General features: G+C 47.9%; 1 protein-coding gene across 4 annotated transcripts in view; it reads right to left on the bottom strand.

Moving 5' to 3' along the window:
* Positions 1-1,108: 1,108 nt before the first annotated feature.
* Positions 1,109-20,999, bottom strand: part of RABEP1 (rabaptin, RAB GTPase binding effector protein 1) — a 101,266-nt gene continuing 81,375 nt past the window's right edge. For all 4 annotated transcript variants that reach the window (XM_072821603.1, XM_072821604.1, XM_072821602.1 and 1 more), the window contains 9 exons: positions 19,987-20,091; positions 18,459-18,575; positions 12,188-12,286; positions 8,699-8,839; positions 5,710-5,899; positions 5,126-5,181; positions 3,409-3,507; positions 2,551-2,667; positions 1,109-2,012 (listed from right to left, as the gene is read on the bottom strand). In XM_072821603.1, the coding sequence (XP_072677704.1) occupies positions 1,911-2,012; positions 2,551-2,667; positions 3,409-3,507; positions 5,126-5,181; positions 5,710-5,899; positions 8,699-8,839; positions 12,188-12,286; positions 18,459-18,575; positions 19,987-20,091 (1,026 nt within the window). In that variant the 3' untranslated portion in view covers positions 1,109-1,910. The remainder of the gene's footprint in view (positions 2,013-2,550; positions 2,668-3,408; positions 3,508-5,125; positions 5,182-5,709; positions 5,900-8,698; positions 8,840-12,187; positions 12,287-18,458; positions 18,576-19,986; positions 20,092-20,999) is intronic.

Genomic DNA, 20,999 nt, shown 5'->3' with positions numbered 1-20,999 from the left:
GTTGGAACATGCTTGTAATCAAGCTGAGGGCAGGGCTGCGTGCACAAGGCCCCAGGACCTGGTAAAACTCCTGAGCCTTCAGCCGCGCACCGCCTGTCCCTGCCCATCCGTGCCGCGTCTCCATGCTCCAGCAACAGCGACCACTGCATTTCCCAGGGGCAGCGCCAGGCGTGGGGCTGCAGCAGACCGACCCTAGGAGTGAAAGGTGGCCCCGCAGCAAGGGAGGCGGCAACCGCTTAACACATGCTTAGTGTCACGTCTGTTTTCCGTCACCGTCTTCCAGCCCCGGCACCGTCGCAGGGAGAGGATGGGGTGTGGGGTGTTGTGTGGGTATAGCATCCCCGGGAGCTCCACCCAGAATGCGAGCACTCACCCTGGATGTGCTGGCACTATGGTGGCCTGAAGCGCCTGGGGCTAGTCGTCCCGAAAGGTATCATTTGTTGGAATACAAATCCCAGTGACATGGTGACCGGATCCTCTCCCTAAACCAAGTAACACTTTATCTGGTTTAAAACCCCTCTGTGTGCTTCTCGCACGGTGGGCCTAGAGCACCGGTTCTGTGGTTAGCATCTGCTCTTCGTGCTCCTGTATGAAAACTACGACAGGCCCCACGGAGTGACTCACAGCCGTGCTCATGTCCCGGGGCAGCTGGCGGGGGTGTCTGCAGGCCAGCCCCTCCCATGGGGCCGCGAGGCCTGGACTGAGGTGCCAAGGCTGAGCCAGAGGCTACTTCCTGCATGTGGCTCCTCCTCGCAGCCCGCAGTGCGGCCCTGGGGCCACCTGCGCAAGGAGCTCCCGTATCCGCTCTGCGGACAACCCTGTGAGGTGGCGGGTGAGCACCAGCCATGTCCCTGGGCTTCCCAACACAGGGGAGCTTGCAGCCGGCATCCCTGCTCAGGTCGTGGGAACAGGGAGGGGCCTGAGCTCACAGCTCCGCAGCCTGGTGCCAACCCTGACAGGGTTGCCCCAGGGCCCGCACAGGGCAGTACCCACCCCACGCCCAGGTCCCAGCCTCCCAGGCCTCATCCTCCCCGTTACTGCCCTGGACCCTTCGGAAACAAGGCACCCAGGCCCACAGACCAGAGGTGGAAATGAGCAGGTCTGTGAGTTTATTCTAGATGTCAGACATAGCTTGTTTTATTAATACTATCTTTTCCACTGATCCAATAACTAAACTGAAACAGTTTTCAAAAGAGTAGACGTGCCCGTTCAGCTTCACCCTGGTACGTGTGGGCCACAGAACACCTCTGGGGGTGGGGGAGGGGGCAGAAAAAGTGCTTCCATGCAGTCTCTTGTGCTTGTCCTGTAACCTCTGCTTCCACCAAAGCCCCCCCCACCCCACCCCCGTCTCACAATTCATTCAGCTCCTGGACAGGTGAGTCTAGGCGTAAGGAAGGGCCTCCAACCCGACGGAAAACGGTAAGACAGATGCACTGAGCCGAGCACCAGGGTCCCTAGCCAGCTGCCTGCTCTCAGACTTCATATTTTAATATAAAATACTCGTACAGCACACGACACCTTCTGCTGGCCCAACACGGTCACCGCTGACTCCAGACAACAGAAAGGGAAAGGCTCTCTCCCAACATCTAGGAACAGAAACTGTCATTCCAAACACGATTGGGCTGTTGCTCGAAAGGCAGGAAAACATTGGATAAAGCAGCACTTTGTCCGTTACCCGGCAGACCCCACCTCAGCGGAGTCCAGCATGGGCCATCAGTGTCCCCGTGGGAAAGTCCTTCCGCGCACGTCCCCCTGGCTGGGCTGCCCCGCACTACACGTGCTTCTCCCACCAGAAGCAAGCATCGCTCCAGGCTTCCTCTGTGACGTCTTCAGTTAAGAGTTAAATAATAATTAATGTTGCTCTAAGAGGAGTTAAAAACCCAGAGTGCAGGCCAGCGTCCTGCACGGGGTCATGTCTCAGGGAGCTGGTTGATGTCCGTCAGCTTGGTGTCATTCAGGATGGCCCGCACCCGCTCCAGGGAGCCCGCCTGCCGGATCCGCTCCAGCTGCACCTAGGGAGCAACACCGAGTCATGGCCTGTGCCCCCGACCTGGGGTCCCCGACTTGACTCTGGTTTCACGGGGATGGGGCCCGTGAGCCACCCCCCACCCCCACCCCAGACCAGGCACCTCCCAGGGCTGCTGTGCTGCAGGCCCAGGGTCAGGGCTGGGACCCTGGGTGGATGACCCCTGACCCCCAACCCCACAGCTAAGTCAGGAAACCACCCCAAGCATCAGAGTTCAGCGCCTCATCCTGACCCCATTGACGTCCATCGAGTGCACCCAGGTGGCAGGCCCAGGAGCACCACAGCCAGACTCAGGGACCCAGGGGAGGCTCCATGGGGAGGACAGCCTGGATGGCAGGGGTGAGGTGTGAGGAGCAGGGACACAGAGGGAATGGGGTTCCAGGACACAGAGGAACCCCTGTAAGTGTTGCCTGGCCAGCCAGGGCCTCACATCGACAGCCGGGACTTGCCTTCCCTCATCGATGGCCTGGCGGGGTAGACGGGCCGGCCATGAGGCTGCAGCAGGCCCAGGTGCCCGGTCTCACCTGAAGGGTCTGAGAGAGCTTGACAAAGTCTCTCTGGACTTGCTCGCTGACGTCCAGCTCTGTCTGCAGCCTCTGCGCTTTGTTCTTCTCTTCAAACATCAGCTGTTCCACACTCACCTACGATACAAGTTTTGAAAGAGGATCAATACCAAGGAGCCGTACATCTGTATCACTTTGGGGATCGGGGAACCTGAGGTCTGCCTCTCCAGGAGGAGAGCCGCAGGGAACCCAGCAGCCCCCGGGGCTGACTGCGCAGTCTGAGGTCCTCCTAAAATGGCCGAAGTGCCAAAGCTGCCCCAGTGTCCTCCTCCCCCCAGTAGCCTAGGGACCACTGTTAGCAAAAGGCAGCTGCTGGGATCAGAGGTTGCACAGTAATAGGGACGCACACTTTGGGAACCAGCACCATCTAGCATCTGTGGGGAAAGGGGCACACATGCATGCCCCAGGTGACCCCCATGACCTCCAGTCTGCCCTGCAGATAAGCATGTCAATGGGACCACGCGGGAGCCTTAAGAGACAGTACGCAGTGTTTCCATCTTTCGGGGTCGGAGCCTCAACCTAGGACCCCCACCCCACAGTTGGCCTCGCGCACTTGGAGCCTAGCTGGACTGATCTCCGGCAGTGTGTCCCTGGGAGATGGTCACATGGACGGGCCTGGGAGGATGGTGCCAAGTGTGCCCATAAGCCTGGAGGGCCAGGCCCCGGAGCCAGCGACCCGAATCACAAGGTCCTTTTCCCTCTGCAAGCGGCCAGCCCAGTCAGCCCTCAGGGCACAGCTCCAAGCTGCCACCGTCAACAAGCAACAGGTGACCCCAGGTTTGTGGCACTACATCATGAAATCACCAACACAAACACCACCTTAGCAGCAGCCTCCTTCTTTAACTGTTCTTCCAAAGTGATTCTCATCTCCTGGAGGCCCTCGAGCTGCTGAGACTTCTCTCGGAGTGTGGTCTCCAGCTGTGGAAGGGAAGCCAAGCTGAGCCGGTGCCTGTGGCCTGGAGAAGAAGTAGCCCCGCCCTTGGGCAGCCCAGGCCCTGGCCATGCTCTCCCCACCCTTTCACCAAGCCTGCTGTTTACGCTTCAAGACCTCCTCTTCCTTCCATCAGACATCAGGTCCTCTAGGTCCTAAGGCCTGACGGGGAAGGCAGAACATAAACGTGTGCATAACTGACAGCATGTGAATGTGGAGAAGCAGCATTTAATTCTTCCAGAAAAGCTGCCATGACATTGATCCTGAACAGAAACATTTTCCAGGGGAAGGAGGAGGGTGATAAGGGGAGAGGGTGGGAAGAACCCTCAGGAGGGGAGCGGGGGGAGGGGGTGGGAAAACGTACTCAGAACCGGGGTGAATCCCACCGCGCCAGGCCCTGCAGGACCAGGCAGGAGAGCCCTGAGCGGGCTGGGAACACAGGCTCCACCCTGGAAGCAGTGGGGACCGTGGGGGGTAAGGAGGATGTGGGGGACCAGCAGACAGCAACACAGTCACATTGGCAGCCCTATAATGCTGAGAGAACCAGGCATGCTTCAGAGGCAGAGAAAGACGTTAGGCTGGGGCAGGGAGTGGGGTGAGCACTGAGGTCTGAGCCCACACAGCATCGTGTGCACAAGATGGGACACGCTCCAAAGCTGATTTCTGCCCATGCAGCCCCAACAGCACAGGAGCCAGACCGCACTGGGCTGCAGAGGGCCCACACAGTTCCCAGAGCCCCTGCCGGGAAGGGAGGATGTGCTGTCCAACGGGGGACAACAAGTGTGTTTGCAGAAAAGAGATCAGGAGGTAAGGGTTCCAGGCCCGAGACTGTGAGGGAAAAACCAAGGATGCCTGGAGAAGATGGAGGGATCGGCGACGGAAGACCCTTCTGTGAAGAAGCATGAGTGGGCCAGGAGCGAAGGTGAGAGGGCCATTGAGGGGCCGGGACACTGAAGGTGGTAGGGCAGATGGTGGGCACAAGGCTGTCACAGCGGAGGGCAAGGGGCAGGTGGAAGGGAGAGCAGGTGGACAGCACCCGAGGCCATCGGGCACACAGAGGGACACACAGTGCTGCTCAGCCAGGCCTGTTGGCAGCCTGGGACAGGCTGAGACAGGCAGGGAGTGGGGGCTGCAGCTGTCGGTGGAGACCATGGACACTGAGAAAGGCAGGTGTGAACGAGGCGCTCGGGCGGCTAAGCCTATGGGACAAGGTCTGGGAGGATGGTGGGCTGTGGGCAGGTGCGGGCTGAGGTGTGGCCACGAGCCTGGGAAGGAAGGGAGCGTGGGGGGCGGGGGGTGTCACGGGCTCGGTGAATTGAATGGGGTCTGCTACCAGAGGTGTGCGTGTGAAGACGACCGGCAGCTACAAATGCCCCCTCCCATTGGTCAGGGACTGTGCTCTGCTCTGGTCGTGTGAGCACCTACATGCCGTGACCCTGCTTGCCTGTCCCGTGGCCTCAGTGTCCCCCAGCATGGGCTTCCCTGTGCATGGAGCAGGCCCAGCAAACGCGCTGCCCTGGTACTGGGCAGAAGCTCTCGAAGGGCGGGACACTCACCTGCACCCATCACCACGGATGCAATGAATGTGAACGTCGTAGGACTCACCTGTCCTTTTTCTACTTTTATTCTCTCTAGTTCCGCTTTTAGACTAGAAATGGAAGCTAGAAGGAAAAGAGAAGTGTCAGCACTTACTGATTATTTTGCACCTGTTTTGTTTATGCCCCTTTCTACCACAAGCCCCACCTCAAACTGTGAAAGCACTGAGCTCAGTGAGGCACAGCGGGACATGCACCTCCTCAGGAACCCCTCCCCTTACCCCTAGGGCACGGTGCCCCAGGGAAGTGTCTGCACCCTCTCTGACCCTGGGGTGGGGAACCAGCAAGGCTCTGGTGACACTGCAGGGCTCTGCCAGGAAGGCTGCTCTCCCTGAAATAGGGGATTTTTGTGGTTTTTGAGTCTCAATTAAATCAATTTACTCTGGATGTATCAGAACACCTGAACACCCCTCACTGTTTTCTGTACCTCCTCTACCCATTTTCTGTCTTCCACATTCTCAGCCCTGGCAGCACTGTTTCCCATCCGAGCCTGCCCACCTTCTGGCCCCGCATACCCCCACGTACCCCTGTCCCCCGCACCCACCCCCCGCCTGGCTCCCCACCACCGCCCCCCAGCAGGGCCCGTGTCCTCACCCAGCTCCTCCTTGCAGTTCTCTATCTCCAGCTGCAGGGTCTCTTCAAGGTTCTCTTTTAAGCACTGTTCTGCCTGGATCTGCTCTTTGAGGAACAGTATCTCTGCCTTCAGCTTCTCCTCCGTGTGCTCCGCCGCCGTCCGCACATGCACGATGCTCTCTCGGTACTTGAGGACCAGCTCCCGCAGTGCCTGCAGCCGAGGAACAAGTGCTCGCTCAGTGTGTGATGGGGAGAGACCATGGAAGCCCCCAGATTCGCACCTGTTGTTTTACACGGTTCAGAAACCAACACGGTGCCAACTCCCTTGGGGGTCCCTGCCCTAGTGTTCAGCACGGTGTAGAAATAAGACATCTGAGGCCAAAAATGTGCACTGTGGACAGCAGGTCTCTCCGCCAAAACTGGCTCATAAGCAGAAAAATAAAAACGTTAAGTAACTTGCAGGGAGGGAATCACCATGGATGGCTTCCAGGCCCCAGGATTAGCTGGGTACATCTGGGGGGAACTAGGGGTAAGGACCCAGAAGACTGGAAGGCAGAAGAAGGTGTGGAACGTGAGGACCAAGTGCATTTGCTCACTCATGGACTCAAACACACGCACTTGCTGAACGTCAGCCACAACCTGCTAGAGGCAGTGAGGCAAAGAACTTTCCACCATGACCACCTGTTTTTCTAGAATAAATTCAGTTTAAGCCTTATTTTATTATTTCCCTAAATTTTAGCTATATTCTTTAAAACAATCCAATTATATCCTAAAGCAATTCTAAGGTAAACGCTGGGATTCTTAGATAACTACCAGATGTATGTAAAATCAGGAATAGCAGAAAAGAGAATAATGAAAAAACTGTGGTAAGAAAAGCCTAAGATGTACTCCTAGAGTGGGTCTAAGAGCCAGGCCTCACAGGCTAGACGGGTGACATTCCTCAAGCATTCCACAAAGTGTGGAAAAGTCTAGAGAGCATGGAAAAGAATCCTCCGCCCAAAAAGAACCACTCATCAGAGGGGGATGGTACTGGGAGTGCAAGGAGACAGGGCCCCAAACTCTGCCAAGATCAGCCAGAGAAAGTGCCAGCAACCTCCATGGACACAGAGGGTTAGGGCAGGGATAGGGTGCTGTGGCTAGGTTGGCAAGGTGGCCCCATGAGTACATCAAAACAAAACCAATAGCAATGTTGATACATATACAGGAAAAAAAAAAAAAATGAGTTCCAAATTGTAAAGGTTGAATCTGCAGAGTAGGATCAAGGAAACACTGTACTGTTTCATAAAACAATTTCTATAATGTCAATTTTAAAATATTATTTCTTTTTAAAAAAACCCTGAAACTAAAGATTTCACCAGTAACATCTTTCTATTTTGTTTTGAAAACTGCCCTAAGAAGCATCTTCCTTGCCTATACTGTTAACAGTTTACTTGGCTTTAGCCTAAGATACGGTTTGCTGATGAAGGACTTGACAATGGAGCAGCCTGAGTGTCGGGAGGGTCAAGGAGAGATGTGTACAGCCCGTCTGAACTCAGGCCCAGTTAGTACCTGGATGGAGATGGTTGTGAACGTCTCAGGGAAGCGTGTGGTTTCACAGCCCAGACTCACCCAACAAGAAAGGAACAGAAGTAACCCAAAGTGTCATAAAAGTTAAGGGACTGCCATTTACCCTTTCAAGCGTGACCCAGAAAAACAAGTATCGCAAGCAATCAGCCTGGCAACTCCTTCACACATTTCACTTCCAGCATGTTCTCAGTCTGCTCCTGCAAGAGTAATTTATAGACCGATCCACCAAAGGATTCTCGGGACACTGAACACATGAGCTACAGGAGGAAAAACAAACTGGACTCTCAAAGCTCAGAGCTTTTGTGCTTCCAAAGGCACCACCAAGGAAATGAACAAGATAATCCATGGAATGGAGCAAAGGATCTGCAAAATGTCTGCTGAGGGACTTAGATCTAGACTATATACAGAGCCACAGAATTCCACAATAAAAAATAATCCAATTTAGAGCTGAACAAAAGATGTGACTAGACACCTCTCGAGGAACACAGATAGATGGGCAATAAACACATGGGAAGACGCTCAGTATCATCAGCTGAGTGCCCAGCAGAGTGCGAATGAGAACCACGAGATGTTGCTTCACACCCACTAGGACGTCTGGAATAGAACAGTAGGGACAGGAGAAATCCTCCCATAATCACCATGGCATTCTCACAGGACCCCACGATCCACTCCGAGGTTATTCCTCTAGAGAAATAAACCAAAAAGCGTACAGGAATGTTTGCAGCACATTATTCACAGCAGGCCACACATGGAGACAGCCCGAATGCCTAACAACAGACAAATGGATACACAAAACGTCCATGCCGTGAAGTGTAGGTGGTCACAAGAAGGAACGGGTGCCCTGATGCCTGCTTGACAGCACAGATGAACCCTGACAACAGTATGCCGTGTGGAAGAAGCCAGACACAAAAAACCACAAATTGTGGATTCTAGTCCCACAGAAGTCCATAGTATGGAAAGTCCATCTATGGAAAAAAATAGGTTAAGCAGCTGCTTAGGGCTGGGGGTAGTGGGGAGAATGACAGGGAAGGGGCTTCCTGCTGAGGTGATAAACAGTGTCCTGAAATTGACTGTGGTCACATCAGAGAATATCTAAAAAACACTGAATTGTACACTTTAAAAGGGCGAATTAGAGCGGCCTGGGTGGCTCAGCGGTTTAGTGCTGCCTTCGGCCCAGGGCCTGATCCTGGAGACCCAGGATCGAGTCCCACATCGGGCTCCCTTCATGGAGTCTGCTTCTCCGTCTGCCTGTGTCTCTGCCACACTCTCTCTCTCATGAATAAATAAATAAAATCTTTAAAAATAAATAAAAAATAAATAAAAGAGTGAATTATTTGGTATGTGAATTATATCTCAATAAAGCCTGTTTCAAAAAAGAACTGGTTGGCAGCCATTTCAGAAAACATATTTGTTTGCATTTTCGATCATGTGGAAGCCCAGTTACCTCCACAGTGTCTGGGAGGATGAAGTCTTCTGCTTGCTGTAATGACACGTGCAAGCTGTGCTTTCCCTGCAGACTGTCATTATCTTTCTGTAACCTTGCCAGCTCTTCTGAAACCTGCTCCCGGGACTGCATCAGCACTGCCTGAAATAGAAACAGATATACTCATCACAGCCAGAAAGGTAAATCCTATCTGCTGAGAAAAATAAGGTCAAACCAAATGAGGGCTGAGGATGGAGGATATGTCATAAAGCTCTGTAAGACCTACAAGAAGCTGCCAGAGATATTCCTATTTGCAGTCTTCTACTCGAACAGACAGGCAAGCAGCAGCCTTGGAGCCCATCTTCCATGGTTTCCACCAACGATATCCCTGCACTAGCAATGGACCAGTATCTCCAGTGGCTACACAGCCAGGACTTAAATCAAATGGAGCACATGTTACCTCCTCATAGCATGCATTCAACAGAAGCAGGGAGAACAAAAGAGCATGGTCTTCCTCCTTCATTACACAAATGTGTGTGTATGTGGACTATGTATATACAACCAGCTGAAGATCACTGAATGGCCTGTGGACCCCAAATACTGGAAGTCATCAGGAGGACCTATGCTTAGGAAGTACAGGACACTTGAGCAGCTCACTCTGAAGATGGGACAGGCTCCTACCGCTGCAGGCTGATGTGCAATGTAATTTTAGGTATTTAATGAGAATTTTAATCAATATAAAAGTTATTCTGGCTAATCTGAGTATAATGATAAAATTCTACGAAAGTATTTGATTTCTGCTAATTTCTAACACTCATTTAACTTAAATGTATATGTAAGTGTAGATTATTCACTCCTCCAATGTTTATTTAACAGCTGCTACTCTATAGGAGGCATTTTGCTGCATACGAGGATACAGAGATATAGGACTGAGATCTGCCCTTGAGACGCTCACAGTGCAGAGGAGGGAGAGCTCAGTAAACCCATAACTGCCCAGCGGAAGTGCAGGTGCTAGGACAGAGAATGGGTACAGCAGGGTAAAAGGACAGAGGCTCCGAGGGGAGAGGCTCAAGGACATTTCCTAGAGAAGGTGATCACTGCATTCTTTTTTTTTTTTTTTTTTAATTTATGATAGTCACAGAGAGAGAGAGAGAGGCAGAGACATAGGCAGAGGGAGAAGCAGGCTCCATGCACCGGGAGCCCAACGTGGGATTCGATCCCAGGTCTCCAGGGTGATCACTGCATTCTAAAGGACAAATAGGCTACTGGCAGGCACACAAGGTCACATGTAAAGTTTGGCCAATTTTGTTGGCTCTTACTTATCTTCTGGCCAGAATCAATTGTTTTATGCTCACTTTTAACCCATTTACAACAAAAGATCAGCATCCCACTTCTCTAAGACATGAAAAAGGGGAAAAATAAAATGTATATAGTTACTTACTTTTGCAACGAGAAAAACAGAAGGATAAATCAAAAATAAAACCACCATATACAGGAGGGGCTAGGAAGAGGGTGAAACGTATAGGGAATGGAAGAAATCTGAACATTTACACATTTTTACAGTTTTGACTTATGAACCATGTTGCATGTTCAAAAAAAAAAAAAAAAGTAAATCAAAGAAGAAAAAGGAAAACCCGAAAATGTAATACAAACAGAACAAATGGAGCAAACAGATAACATAACCACAAAGGAAACAGTTAATTGAAGTAACTTTTGAACACTGTGCAGACTGTGAATCTTTAGCTGGGATACATTCTAAGAGCAAAAAGAGCTACAAAGAAACGCTGAACCTCACTTAACAGTTTTGCCATTGGTAGCAATACTAACATGGTCACTCTGTAACTCTTGTTCCCACCTTGACCAAGGGACCATACTGAAGACCACCAACAGTGGACCCACCCCTCACAACATGCCCCTACTGTCCTAAACTCCCACTGACTCATCATCTCCATGATGTTCTTGGCCCATTCATCTAACCTGAATCTAATCACATTCATCTAACCTGAATCTAATCAGACAAGATTCTATGAGGCAGTTGGTCGGGGCTCTTCAAAAATGCTAATGTCACAGAAGACAAAAAAAAAAGGGGGGGGGGGCAACTGTTCTAGATTAAAAGAAACTAAGTGACTAGACAGAAAAAACAATGTGTGACCTTTCATGGGTTCCTCCATCAAAAAATCAGAATAAAAACCTGAAACCACCTATAAAAATAATCATGGGCTTTGGGAACCATGGTCACATTTTAGGGATGTGGTAACTGCACTGTGGTAGGGTATAGAACCACCTCTGTTCTCAGCAGACACATGCTGAAATATTTAGGAGCATCACAATGTCTGCAACGTATTTCTAAATGGCTAGGAAAACACACACACACACACACACACACACACACACACACACACACACACAAAGGCACAGAGATGGAGAAACCACAGCAGCCATGTGTGAAAATGTGGCAAAGTACTGACAACTAGTAAATCTAGAAGATTTAGGAAGATTTTAGGAATGCTTACTCTATAACCTCTCAAAATCAAAATTTTCCAAATAAAATATTAGAAGGATACTAAGACCCCAGGCACTGTCACAGCTGCTCTTGTCTGAGGGGCAAAGAAGAATCTCTCTTCCTCAGTATGAGAACCTCTGAAGGTCATGTCAAGAAGGACCCCAACAGGACCCCAACATTACTCTGAATACTTCTACGTCACTCACAATACACAGGTTTTAAGGGGAGTCCACTTGGAACGTGTTTGTACAGGCAGGTGGGGCTGAGAAAACAAGCAGGGAAGAGATAAGAGAGGACAGTGGAGTGAAGGCAGCTAAATACTGGTTCTGTCAACATTTAGCAGTGATTTTTACACTGATGGTTACCATTTTGTATTCTCTGTCAATAGGTATGGAAAAGGTATGGAACTCTCTAGTCAATGATTAGAATGAGATGCTCCTCGAGAGACCATGACTATTATTTAGGATCAGCTCAAAAGGCACTCAGATACTGACCTGATGCATATCAAAACCCACCATTCCTTTTCCCACACATCCACCCCTGGCAGAGCTGGACCAGGGGCGGCTTGTAGGATCATCCCAGCAGGACCATCATCTACAAAGATCATCAGTGCCTGGGAGCATGTGTCACCCTAATTCCTGTGACATTGATTAGGCTACTCTCAATAATTAACTGCTCAGGAAAGTACAAGGATAGTTCAAACACTCCATCTGCTGGAGCTCTGAGAGATTTCAATAGTCACCTTGTATTTGGGACCAACAATTAGTGCAAAGTTTATTCTGTTCAAGTTTCTCAAATTGGAAAAGTAAAGGTAAAGGTGAGAGTGTTTTTTTGTTCAGGAGGCAGGCTTAAAAAGCCTGTCCTTTACAAATGTTGCTTCGGCCCCAGAGAGCAGAACAGTGTGACCACTGGGCCAGGGAGACATGGTCATAGCAAAGAGGGTGAGACCCAACAGAACAAAGGGGACTCTATCAACCCAGTCAATGCTGATTTAAATGTTAACTTACCATCTGCTCCTGAACATCCCTTTTCGCCTGGGAAAACCCCTGTTGTAACTCTTCAAGTAAGATCTCAGATGCCTGGGCTCTGAGGACGAGTGCAGAGATCTTAAAAGAAAAAAAAAAAGGACACACAGACAATATAGTTAGGAAGCTGGTGATTCTTATGCGAACCCTTCCACCCCTGCTTATGTGATGTCCAGACCTAACCAGCTCATCACTCATTCAACGGATATGCATGCATCTACGGGGTCTTGGCCCCTTGTGTCACACAGGGCAGCACCAAACATCCCTGGGGCTGCGCACTGCTATACATGAACAGATAGCACTTTGTGGATCTCAAGACAGAGATGTTAACCCACGAGGCCTACTTATATTATCCTTAAAGAAGCTTTTAAAAAAAAAAAAAAAAGAAAGAAGCTTAAAAAAAATCAATAAAAATTTTGAAACTCTTGTCCACAAAACAAAAGCACACAGTGTAAAGCATAAATGGACCTTCTGTGAACTAATGTCAGTCTTCCAAGATGATTTACTCAAAAGCAAGCAGTGCACGACTAACACCATTGAACTGTAAACTCCCTTAGTTTGAATGTTTCTTTTTTTTTTTTTAAGATTTTATTTATTTATTCATGACAGACAGACAGAGAGAGAGAGAGAGAGGCAGAGACAAAGGGAGAGGGAGAAGCAGGCTCCATGCCGATAGCCTGATGCGGAACTCGATCCCGGGACTCCAGGATCACGCCCTGGGCTGAAAGCAGGCGCAAAACCACTGAGCCACCCAGGGATCCCCAGTTTGAATGTTTCTGAGAGAGGTCCTGTGAAAGTTGGGGATTCGTACATAACAATTATAATATAAATCAAAATATATTTGTTCAGACATTAAAAAAATTATTGCCAGCATTCTGCTTCCAGTAGTGGCAGATTAGGTCATGTGACTCAAACTTCCTATTGAGAATTAAGAAAACCAGACAAAAATATGAAAGATATCTACTTGAAGGCACCGGAGAACAGGGCAAAAAAAGATTTACAGAGCCAAGGGTCAGAAGGAGGACATGCCAGCTCCAAGAGAAACCTATGTGACACCATGAAGCCCAGCATCCAGGACAGGGTGGCAGAGATGAGAGTCCAGAAGCCATGATGCAAAGGCACCCTGTGAAACTCGCTGCATGGTGTGGATTGGGTCCCCACAGGGTGACAGCCTAGGGTAAGGGAAGGCTTTAAAGTAACCCGAACTTCACAACTTTATATAATCTCAATGCCTGTGAGGGACTGTCACTAGCATTTCAACATTTTAATATACAATGTCCAGCACTCACATAAAAATGCACAAAAGAAAGAACAGGATAAAACCAAAAGGAAATAATAAAAACAAAACAATACAAACAGATCTAAAGTGAATCCAGATTTGTGAATTATTAGAGACAGACTTTAAAATTAACTATATTTGACCTGTCCAGAGATCTATTTAAAAGAGAATTGAGAGATGCCTGGGTGGCTCAGCGGTTTAGCACCCTCTAGGGCATGATCCTGGAGTCCAAGGATTGAGTCCCACATCGGGCTCCCTGCATGGAGCCTGCTTCTCCCTCTGCCTGTATCTCTGCCTCTCTCTCTCTCTCTCTCTCTCTGTCTCTCATGAATAAATAAATAAAATCTCTAAAATATATATATATAATTTTTTTTTAAAATAATACAAGGGAATTGAGACCTACCAGAGAACTGGAAACAATGGAAAGTAACCAAATGGAAATGATAAATAGAAAAAATAAATTAGGGCAGCCCCAGTGGTGCAGCGGTTTAGCGCCGCCTATAGCCTGGGGTGTGATCCTGGAGACCTGGGATCGAGTCCCACGTCGGGCTCCCTGCATGGAGTCTGCTTCTCCCTCGGCCTGTGTCTCTGCCTCTCTCTCTCTCTCTATGTCTCTATGAATAAATAAATAAAAAATCTTAAAAAAAATAAATTATCTAAATTAAAAATTTCAATGGATAAGTCTTAACAGATTAGACCTATTTGAAGAGAAAGTGAGTATAAAACAGATCTGAAGGAAACATACAATTCGGGAAATACAGAAGAGGCTTAAAAAAATGTGTAAATACAACATGGTGTAATATATACAAATATCTGAAGCAATGTGCCCAATGGAAACCGAGCTAGCAGAGCTAAAAATAAGCCTATGCAGAAACCCTGTCATCTCATTCCTAGGGATGCTCCAGAGAAATGAGACCATATGTCCACCAAAGACACATACAAGGGTGTTTTTAGAAAACGTATTGGTTAAAAAAAAAAAAAAAGAAAAGAAAACGTATTGGTTCACAAAAGCCAAAAACTAGAAACAACCCAAATATCTTTCAACTGCAGAATGGATAAATTACACCACATCCGTGTACCAGAATATATACAGCATTCACATCTAACCACGGAAGCAGGAACAATGTGCAGGAGCCTCAGACGTAATAAGCAAACAGACTGGCTGTGCATGGCTCTGAACAATAGGATTCCATTTGCATGAAGTTCAAGAATGAGCAATACTAAACAGTGTTCAAGTCAGAACCCTGCCTACCCTCTGTGCAGGCAGCTCTGGTGTTTAGTTAGTATGAAGGAGCACAAGTATATTAGAAAGCTTTGTATCTTGATCCAGATGATGATCACCTAGTAAACTTTCCATGTGTTAAAATTCACCAAGCTCTACACTTGAGATTTATGCACTTGGCTATATGTAATATCTCAATAAAAGCAAGTTTTTACAAGATACACATAACAGCTGAGATTATGCCAATTATGATGTAATTCATCAATTCAGAAATCCAAGAAACCCTGTGAGAACCTCAAACAGGAAAAATATGAATAAAAAATACACCTAGGTACAGCACAGTAAAACTGCTGAAAACAAAAGCAAAAAAAAAAAAAAATTCCTTAAAATAACCAGGGAAAAAATAATATTTTACCTTCAAAGGAGCAACAGTAGGACCTACAGCTAACTTCTTACTAGTAGAAATACAGACCCAACAGTAACTTCCAAGCCTGGGGGAAAACAGCATAAGTGTTCAGGACACCACAGCTGGTCAAGAATCCTTTTTGGATGAAGGTGGAAATAAAAAGATCTGTCTAAAAAAAATATGAGAGAGTAGAGACTTCCAAGAAGGATGAGGCCCATAATGGCCTTTCTCTACCCTGATTACAACTAACAACTACCCAAGGACTTTGAAAAACAAGCAAAAGCAGACAGTTGAAAGAAGGAAGTCAAAATGGGAGAAGCAACTCATCCAGGAGTGAATTCACTGCTCACGTGGGGTTTTTCTCACTTCTGTGGCAGCGTTCTTCTGAGATGACCAGCGGCAGAACCATAATAGCTGCAGGGGGGAGGGGGGTACAAGGGACCAGACTCTGTGTGATCCCAGTGCAAGGGCAAGGTCCCTGGAAGAAGAGCAGAGGGGTGTCCTTGGGGAGGGGACTGAGGGAGGGAGGGCTTAATTCTGTGTATCAACCAACACAAGTCCCACACCCACCACAAGTGAACACATCCAAAAGCTCTTCAAAAGCTTTAAAAAGGGAACTGATGGGATGCCTGGGTGGCTCAGTGGTTTAGCGCCTGCCTTCGGCTCAGGGTGTGATCCTGGAGTCCTGGGCTCAAGTCCCGCATCGAGCTCCCCGCAGGGAGCCTGCTTCTTCCTCTGCCTGTGTCTCTGCCTCCCTCTCTGTGTCTCTCATGAATAAATAAATAAAATCTTAAAAAAAAAATAAAAAAGGAACTGACATCAGAAGCATCTCCACACAAGGCAAGATGAGGCCTGCTAACAGAACCTAATCAGATAAACAAAGTGCTGAGTCTCACAGTAACATATTCATAGTTCCCAGGGTACAACCTAAAAGTACTCGACATGGGAAAAATCAGGAAAATGTAACTGATTTCTCAGGGGGGAAAGAAACTCACACCTGCCAACCCCATGAAGACCCAGGAGAATTATCAAAGACTCTAAAGTAAGTATTAAAACTATGCACGAAAAAAAGGTGAATACTTTTGGAATGAGGGAAAACACAGACCTCAGCAGAGAACTAAAAACTATTTTTTAAAAAATCAAATGAAAATTTTACTATGAATTACAGCAGAGAATTTTGCACAGAAATAGACAAACAGACCAACTGAAGAGAACAGTCTTGAAAATGACTCCCCTCCTACCACCATACATAATCACTTGATGAATGACACAGATGACCTTGTAGAGCAGAAGAAAAAAGGGGATCTTTCACTAAATGGTCCGAACAGCTATCCAAATGGAAGAAATAAAACTACCCTCATCTATACAGCATACACATCAAAATTAATTCTAGATGGATTTTTAGATATAAATGTGACTATAAACAATAAAGCTTCCACAAAAATATATGAAAATACCTTTATAACACATATTCTTTTTTATTTTAATTTTTTAAGATTTTATTTATTTATTCATGAGACACACAGAGAGAGAGGCAGAAATACAGGCAGAGGGAGAAGCAGGCTCCATGCAGGAAGCCTGACACGGGATTCGATCCCGGGTCTCCAGGATCAGGCCCTGGGCTGAAGGTGATGCTAAACCACTGAGCCATCCGGGCTGCCCAATATTCTTTTTTTTTTTTTTTTTTTTAATTTATTCATGAGAGACACACAGAGAGAGAGGCAGAGACATAGACAGAGGGAGAAGCAGGCTCCACACAGGGAGCCCGACATGGGATTCGATCCCGGGTCTCCAGAATCACGCCCTGGGCTGAAGGCAGGCGCTAAACCGCTGAGCCACCCGAGCTGCCCCCAATATTCTTTTTAAAAAGGGATTCTTATTATTTATTTGAGAGAGAGAGCACCTGAGCAGTGGGAAGAACAGAGGGGGAGGAAGAGGGAAGGGGAAAGAATCTTGAGCAGACTCCTCACTGAACAAAGCCCAACATAGGCTCGATCCCACGACCCTGAGATCATGACCTGCGCTGAGATCAAGAGTCATATGTTCAAATGACTGAGCCACCCAGGCACCCCCAAAAAATATTCTTTTAAAAAACAAAAAAATAAAAAAAATAAAAAATAAAAATAAAAAAAAATCACAAATCATTAAAAAAATTCAATCAGCTTGACTACATGAAAATTATGAACTTTTCATCAAAAGACACCATTAAAATAATGAAAACGTCAAGTACTGATGAGCAGAAATGCACCACACAAGTCACCAAAAGGCTCTAGTATGATTGTATAAAGAGCTTCTAACAAATCAGAAAAATAACAAAAACAGATAAACAGAACTAGACAACAATAGACAATTAGCATAAGACTTGAGGGGAATCTCACACACACACACACACACACACACACACACCCCAGTGGCCACTATGTAGGACACATGCTACATAACCTGGGTGGTCATCAGAGAAATGCAGACTAAGCCACCGTGGAACCCCATAATCAGCTACCGCAATGATGGGCCCACAGGGATGCCCTCTGCATTGCTGCTCGGAGTATAAATGTGTGCGACCACTGTAGAAGATTGTTTGGCTTTGTTATCCGCTGAAGTTGAGTGCATTCTGACCATCTGACCAGGGCCCGGCACTCCTAGTGGATTCCCAGCAGAAGCATGCACAACAAGCCCCGTATGGAAATTTCAGAGTAGAAGTACTCCTAACAGCCCAGAACTGGAAACCACCCAAACACTAGTCCCAAAGGAGACACTTACAGATCCGCACACAGTACAAGTGTGCGACGACCACAAGGAAGCTGCCACTGCTCCAGTGTCGGGTAAGAGCCTCACAATGCCACACAGGGGAAGACGAGATGATGCACACCATCTACCTCATTTGTTCCAACAGAGAGACAACACCCTCTGCTAGTGTCACAAGTCAGGGAAGGAGCGGGCTTCTGTTCTGTTATTCTGTCCCAACCAGGGGAATATAGAACTGAGTTCTGGCATGTGGGTCTATCTGTGCATGTTTGAGTTTTTTCTATTTGTTATACATTTAAAAAGTCAAAAGGAATTTAATTAGTATTATTCCTGTCAGAAAGTTTATGTGCAGCAGAAAAACCTACTACTAAAAAATAAAACTGAGCATCTGCTGATAGTTAACCAGTTATTTCCACAGTTATCCTTCAAAGGTCTGTAAGACCTACAGCAGAAAGAGATCAGGAAGAGATCTTTATTCTCTGAGGGAAAACAGAATGGCCCCAGGCCAAGAAAGAAACAGGGCTGTTTCCAAGCCACAGCAGGCAACCAGGCAGCGTCCCAGTGGGTGGTGGTGGCACGATAGGTCGTCAGGCCCTGGTACCTGGTGGCCAGTGTCCTGGGTGCTGCGCTGCAGGGCGTCCTCCAGCTCCTGCCTCTCCCTGGCCGTCCTCTCCAACTGCTCGTTCGCCTGCCTCAGCATGGCCTGCAGTTTCTTCACCTGTGCAATTTGAAATGCACATCAGGACAAAGTTCCCAAGGATTCTTTTATTAATTAAAAAAAAAAAAAAAGCCCTAACTCCAGAAATTTAAAAAGCCTCATCTTCTGTCTTCCTGAGACACAGCACAGATCTGTCAATTCAGAATGACTGACCTCATCTGACGTCACTGTCAGGCTTCCACAAATCCTTTCTCACATTCGGTATCTCCTTCGCAAAGGTCTGCTCTCCCTCCACACCTGAGTCCTGCAGGCCGTGGCAGCACCCCTTTACTCTGGTCTACCCTCCGCCTGCCTCCAATCTGCAACCCACACTAACACTATGAATGTTTCCTAAAACAAAAGTCTAATCATATCATTTCCCTACTTAGAATTTCTACATGCGCCTCTCCCTCAATGACCTCATGGTGGTCTTCCTTTCGGAGGAGCGGAGCGTCCTCTCCCTTCCTGCACCCCCCACAGCCCATGAGCTGTTCGTGCTTCCTAGAACACAGCCTTCCCCTTCCTGAGAGTTCCTTCACACACCTTTCCTGTCCTAGATTTGTATTCCAGCTCAAAAACAAACTTAGCTCAAGGGTTCCTTTCCCTGAGCGCACAGTGAGGCCACATGCCCCTGTGCGCCTCTAGAAATTGAGGTCTCCATCATCCAGGAAAATTGGTACACATGGGAGGAAACTAATGCAAATGGCATTTGAAAATATTAAACCATCATTCTAATCACTTCAACTTATTGTGAAGACTAAGAGAACAACCTTTACAATAAAAAAATAACAATCTGGAAATAGAAGAAAAATCATCTTTTCCTTCTCTATACTTTCACAACCCCACTCTCCTGAAATTCTACATTTCCTAAATGTTCTCAAGGAATCAATCTATTAGACAATGTATCTGGAAAAGTACTTGTCAATCTCTGCATACGAAATCTACCAAATCTTAATTTCTGTGCTCCTGTAAACTAACTGTAATCAGTTTAACAAATTTATGAAAGAAGGTAATAAGCTTTGATGAAGATTCTAAATAAGGCTTAAGATAATATTCAGCTAAGCTTTATTCAGTGAGTAGCACAGTAACCGCCCCCTCAAGCCCTGTATGGAGAAGCACCATGCCCAGCGCACATTCCTGGCAGCACGGCCGCCCTCGGGGCAGGAGGAAAAGGCGATGAGAGGAGATGTGCCCCTGCCCCTGCAAGAGCTGAGCTGGCCCGCGTGTTGCTGGGCCAGCTGAGTCGCAGACAAAAGCGAAGGCTCCAGAGTGCCCCACTGGGAACGTAGCTGACGCTGCAAGAACCAGGTTATTTCGTATTTCACGTGGATATATTTCACAAAGCAAGTGGGAGGGGAAACACCAGTGAGGAGGACAGCAGTGCAGTGAGGAGGACAGCATTAGCAATTTGGCATACCAAAAAGAAACTCACCTGGTCTCTGGTCTCAGCCTCCTGAATCTGAATCCCTTGTAACTGTTTTTCATAATTGGAGCACATATCGCAACGTCTACCAAGTTTATTTCCCGCATTATGTACCTGAAGGGCATCAAAGTTACCTCTTATCAGCAGAACAAAATGTATGTCGCACATCTGAATACATGCACAGTCTTATCTATGCTCCTCAGAGAACACGTGGTAGACAATTTCTTCAGAGTTATGGCCCTATAGGGTTGGGTTCTTTTTTTTATTTTTTAAAGATACCACTAATGTTATTCTTTTTTTTTTTTTTAAGATTTTATTTGTTTATTCATGAGAGACACAGAGAAAGAGAGAGGCAGAGACGCAGGCAGAGGGAGAAGCAGGCTCCATGCAGGGAGCCTAACATGGGACTTAACGCCAGGTCTCCAGGATCATGCCCCGGGCTGAAGGCGGTGCTAAACCGCTGAGCCACCCAGGCTGCCCTAGGGTTGGATTCTAAGATGCTGTAAGCACCAATACACGAAGGACAGGCAAACAAGGGCCCCAGCTATGTAACCAGGAGGCTAAGGGCCACAAAACACCACCTTTGAGGAAAACATGAAGCAAAAGTATGAGGCCAAGACCCGCACAATGCAGATGAGCATGCCACCTGGAGCAGGGGCAGGACGGAACCAGTGCCCATTGGCTGCTCCCCCAGCTCAGGCCACAAACAGCCCGAGAGCTGCTAAGGAGCGTCTCCTCACACATGTCCTACGTGAGATTGGGGGGGGGGGGGTGGCTGCCATCAGGCTTCACGGCTCAACCAGTCCTTTAAGAGACAGGGGCCCTGTGAAAGAAAGCACTAAAAGTCAGAAACCTGGCCTCTGACCACATTGTCCTGCTCAGTTACCGGGAAAAGTGGCATGAGTCCTGTGGCCTGAGATGAGGCCCCGCCTATAACCTGGGGACCATCTGATTATTACCCTGAAGCTGGAACCCAGGGCCACACAATCCTGTGAGGCACTGTGCAAAGGCCTGAAGTTGTA

This window comes from Canis lupus, chromosome 3, assembly GCF_048164855.1.
Source record: "Canis lupus baileyi chromosome 3, mCanLup2.hap1, whole genome shotgun sequence".
NCBI classification, from domain to species: Eukaryota; Metazoa; Chordata; class Mammalia; order Carnivora; family Canidae; genus Canis; species Canis lupus.
This window is presented reverse-complemented; position numbering and strand designations above follow the sequence as displayed.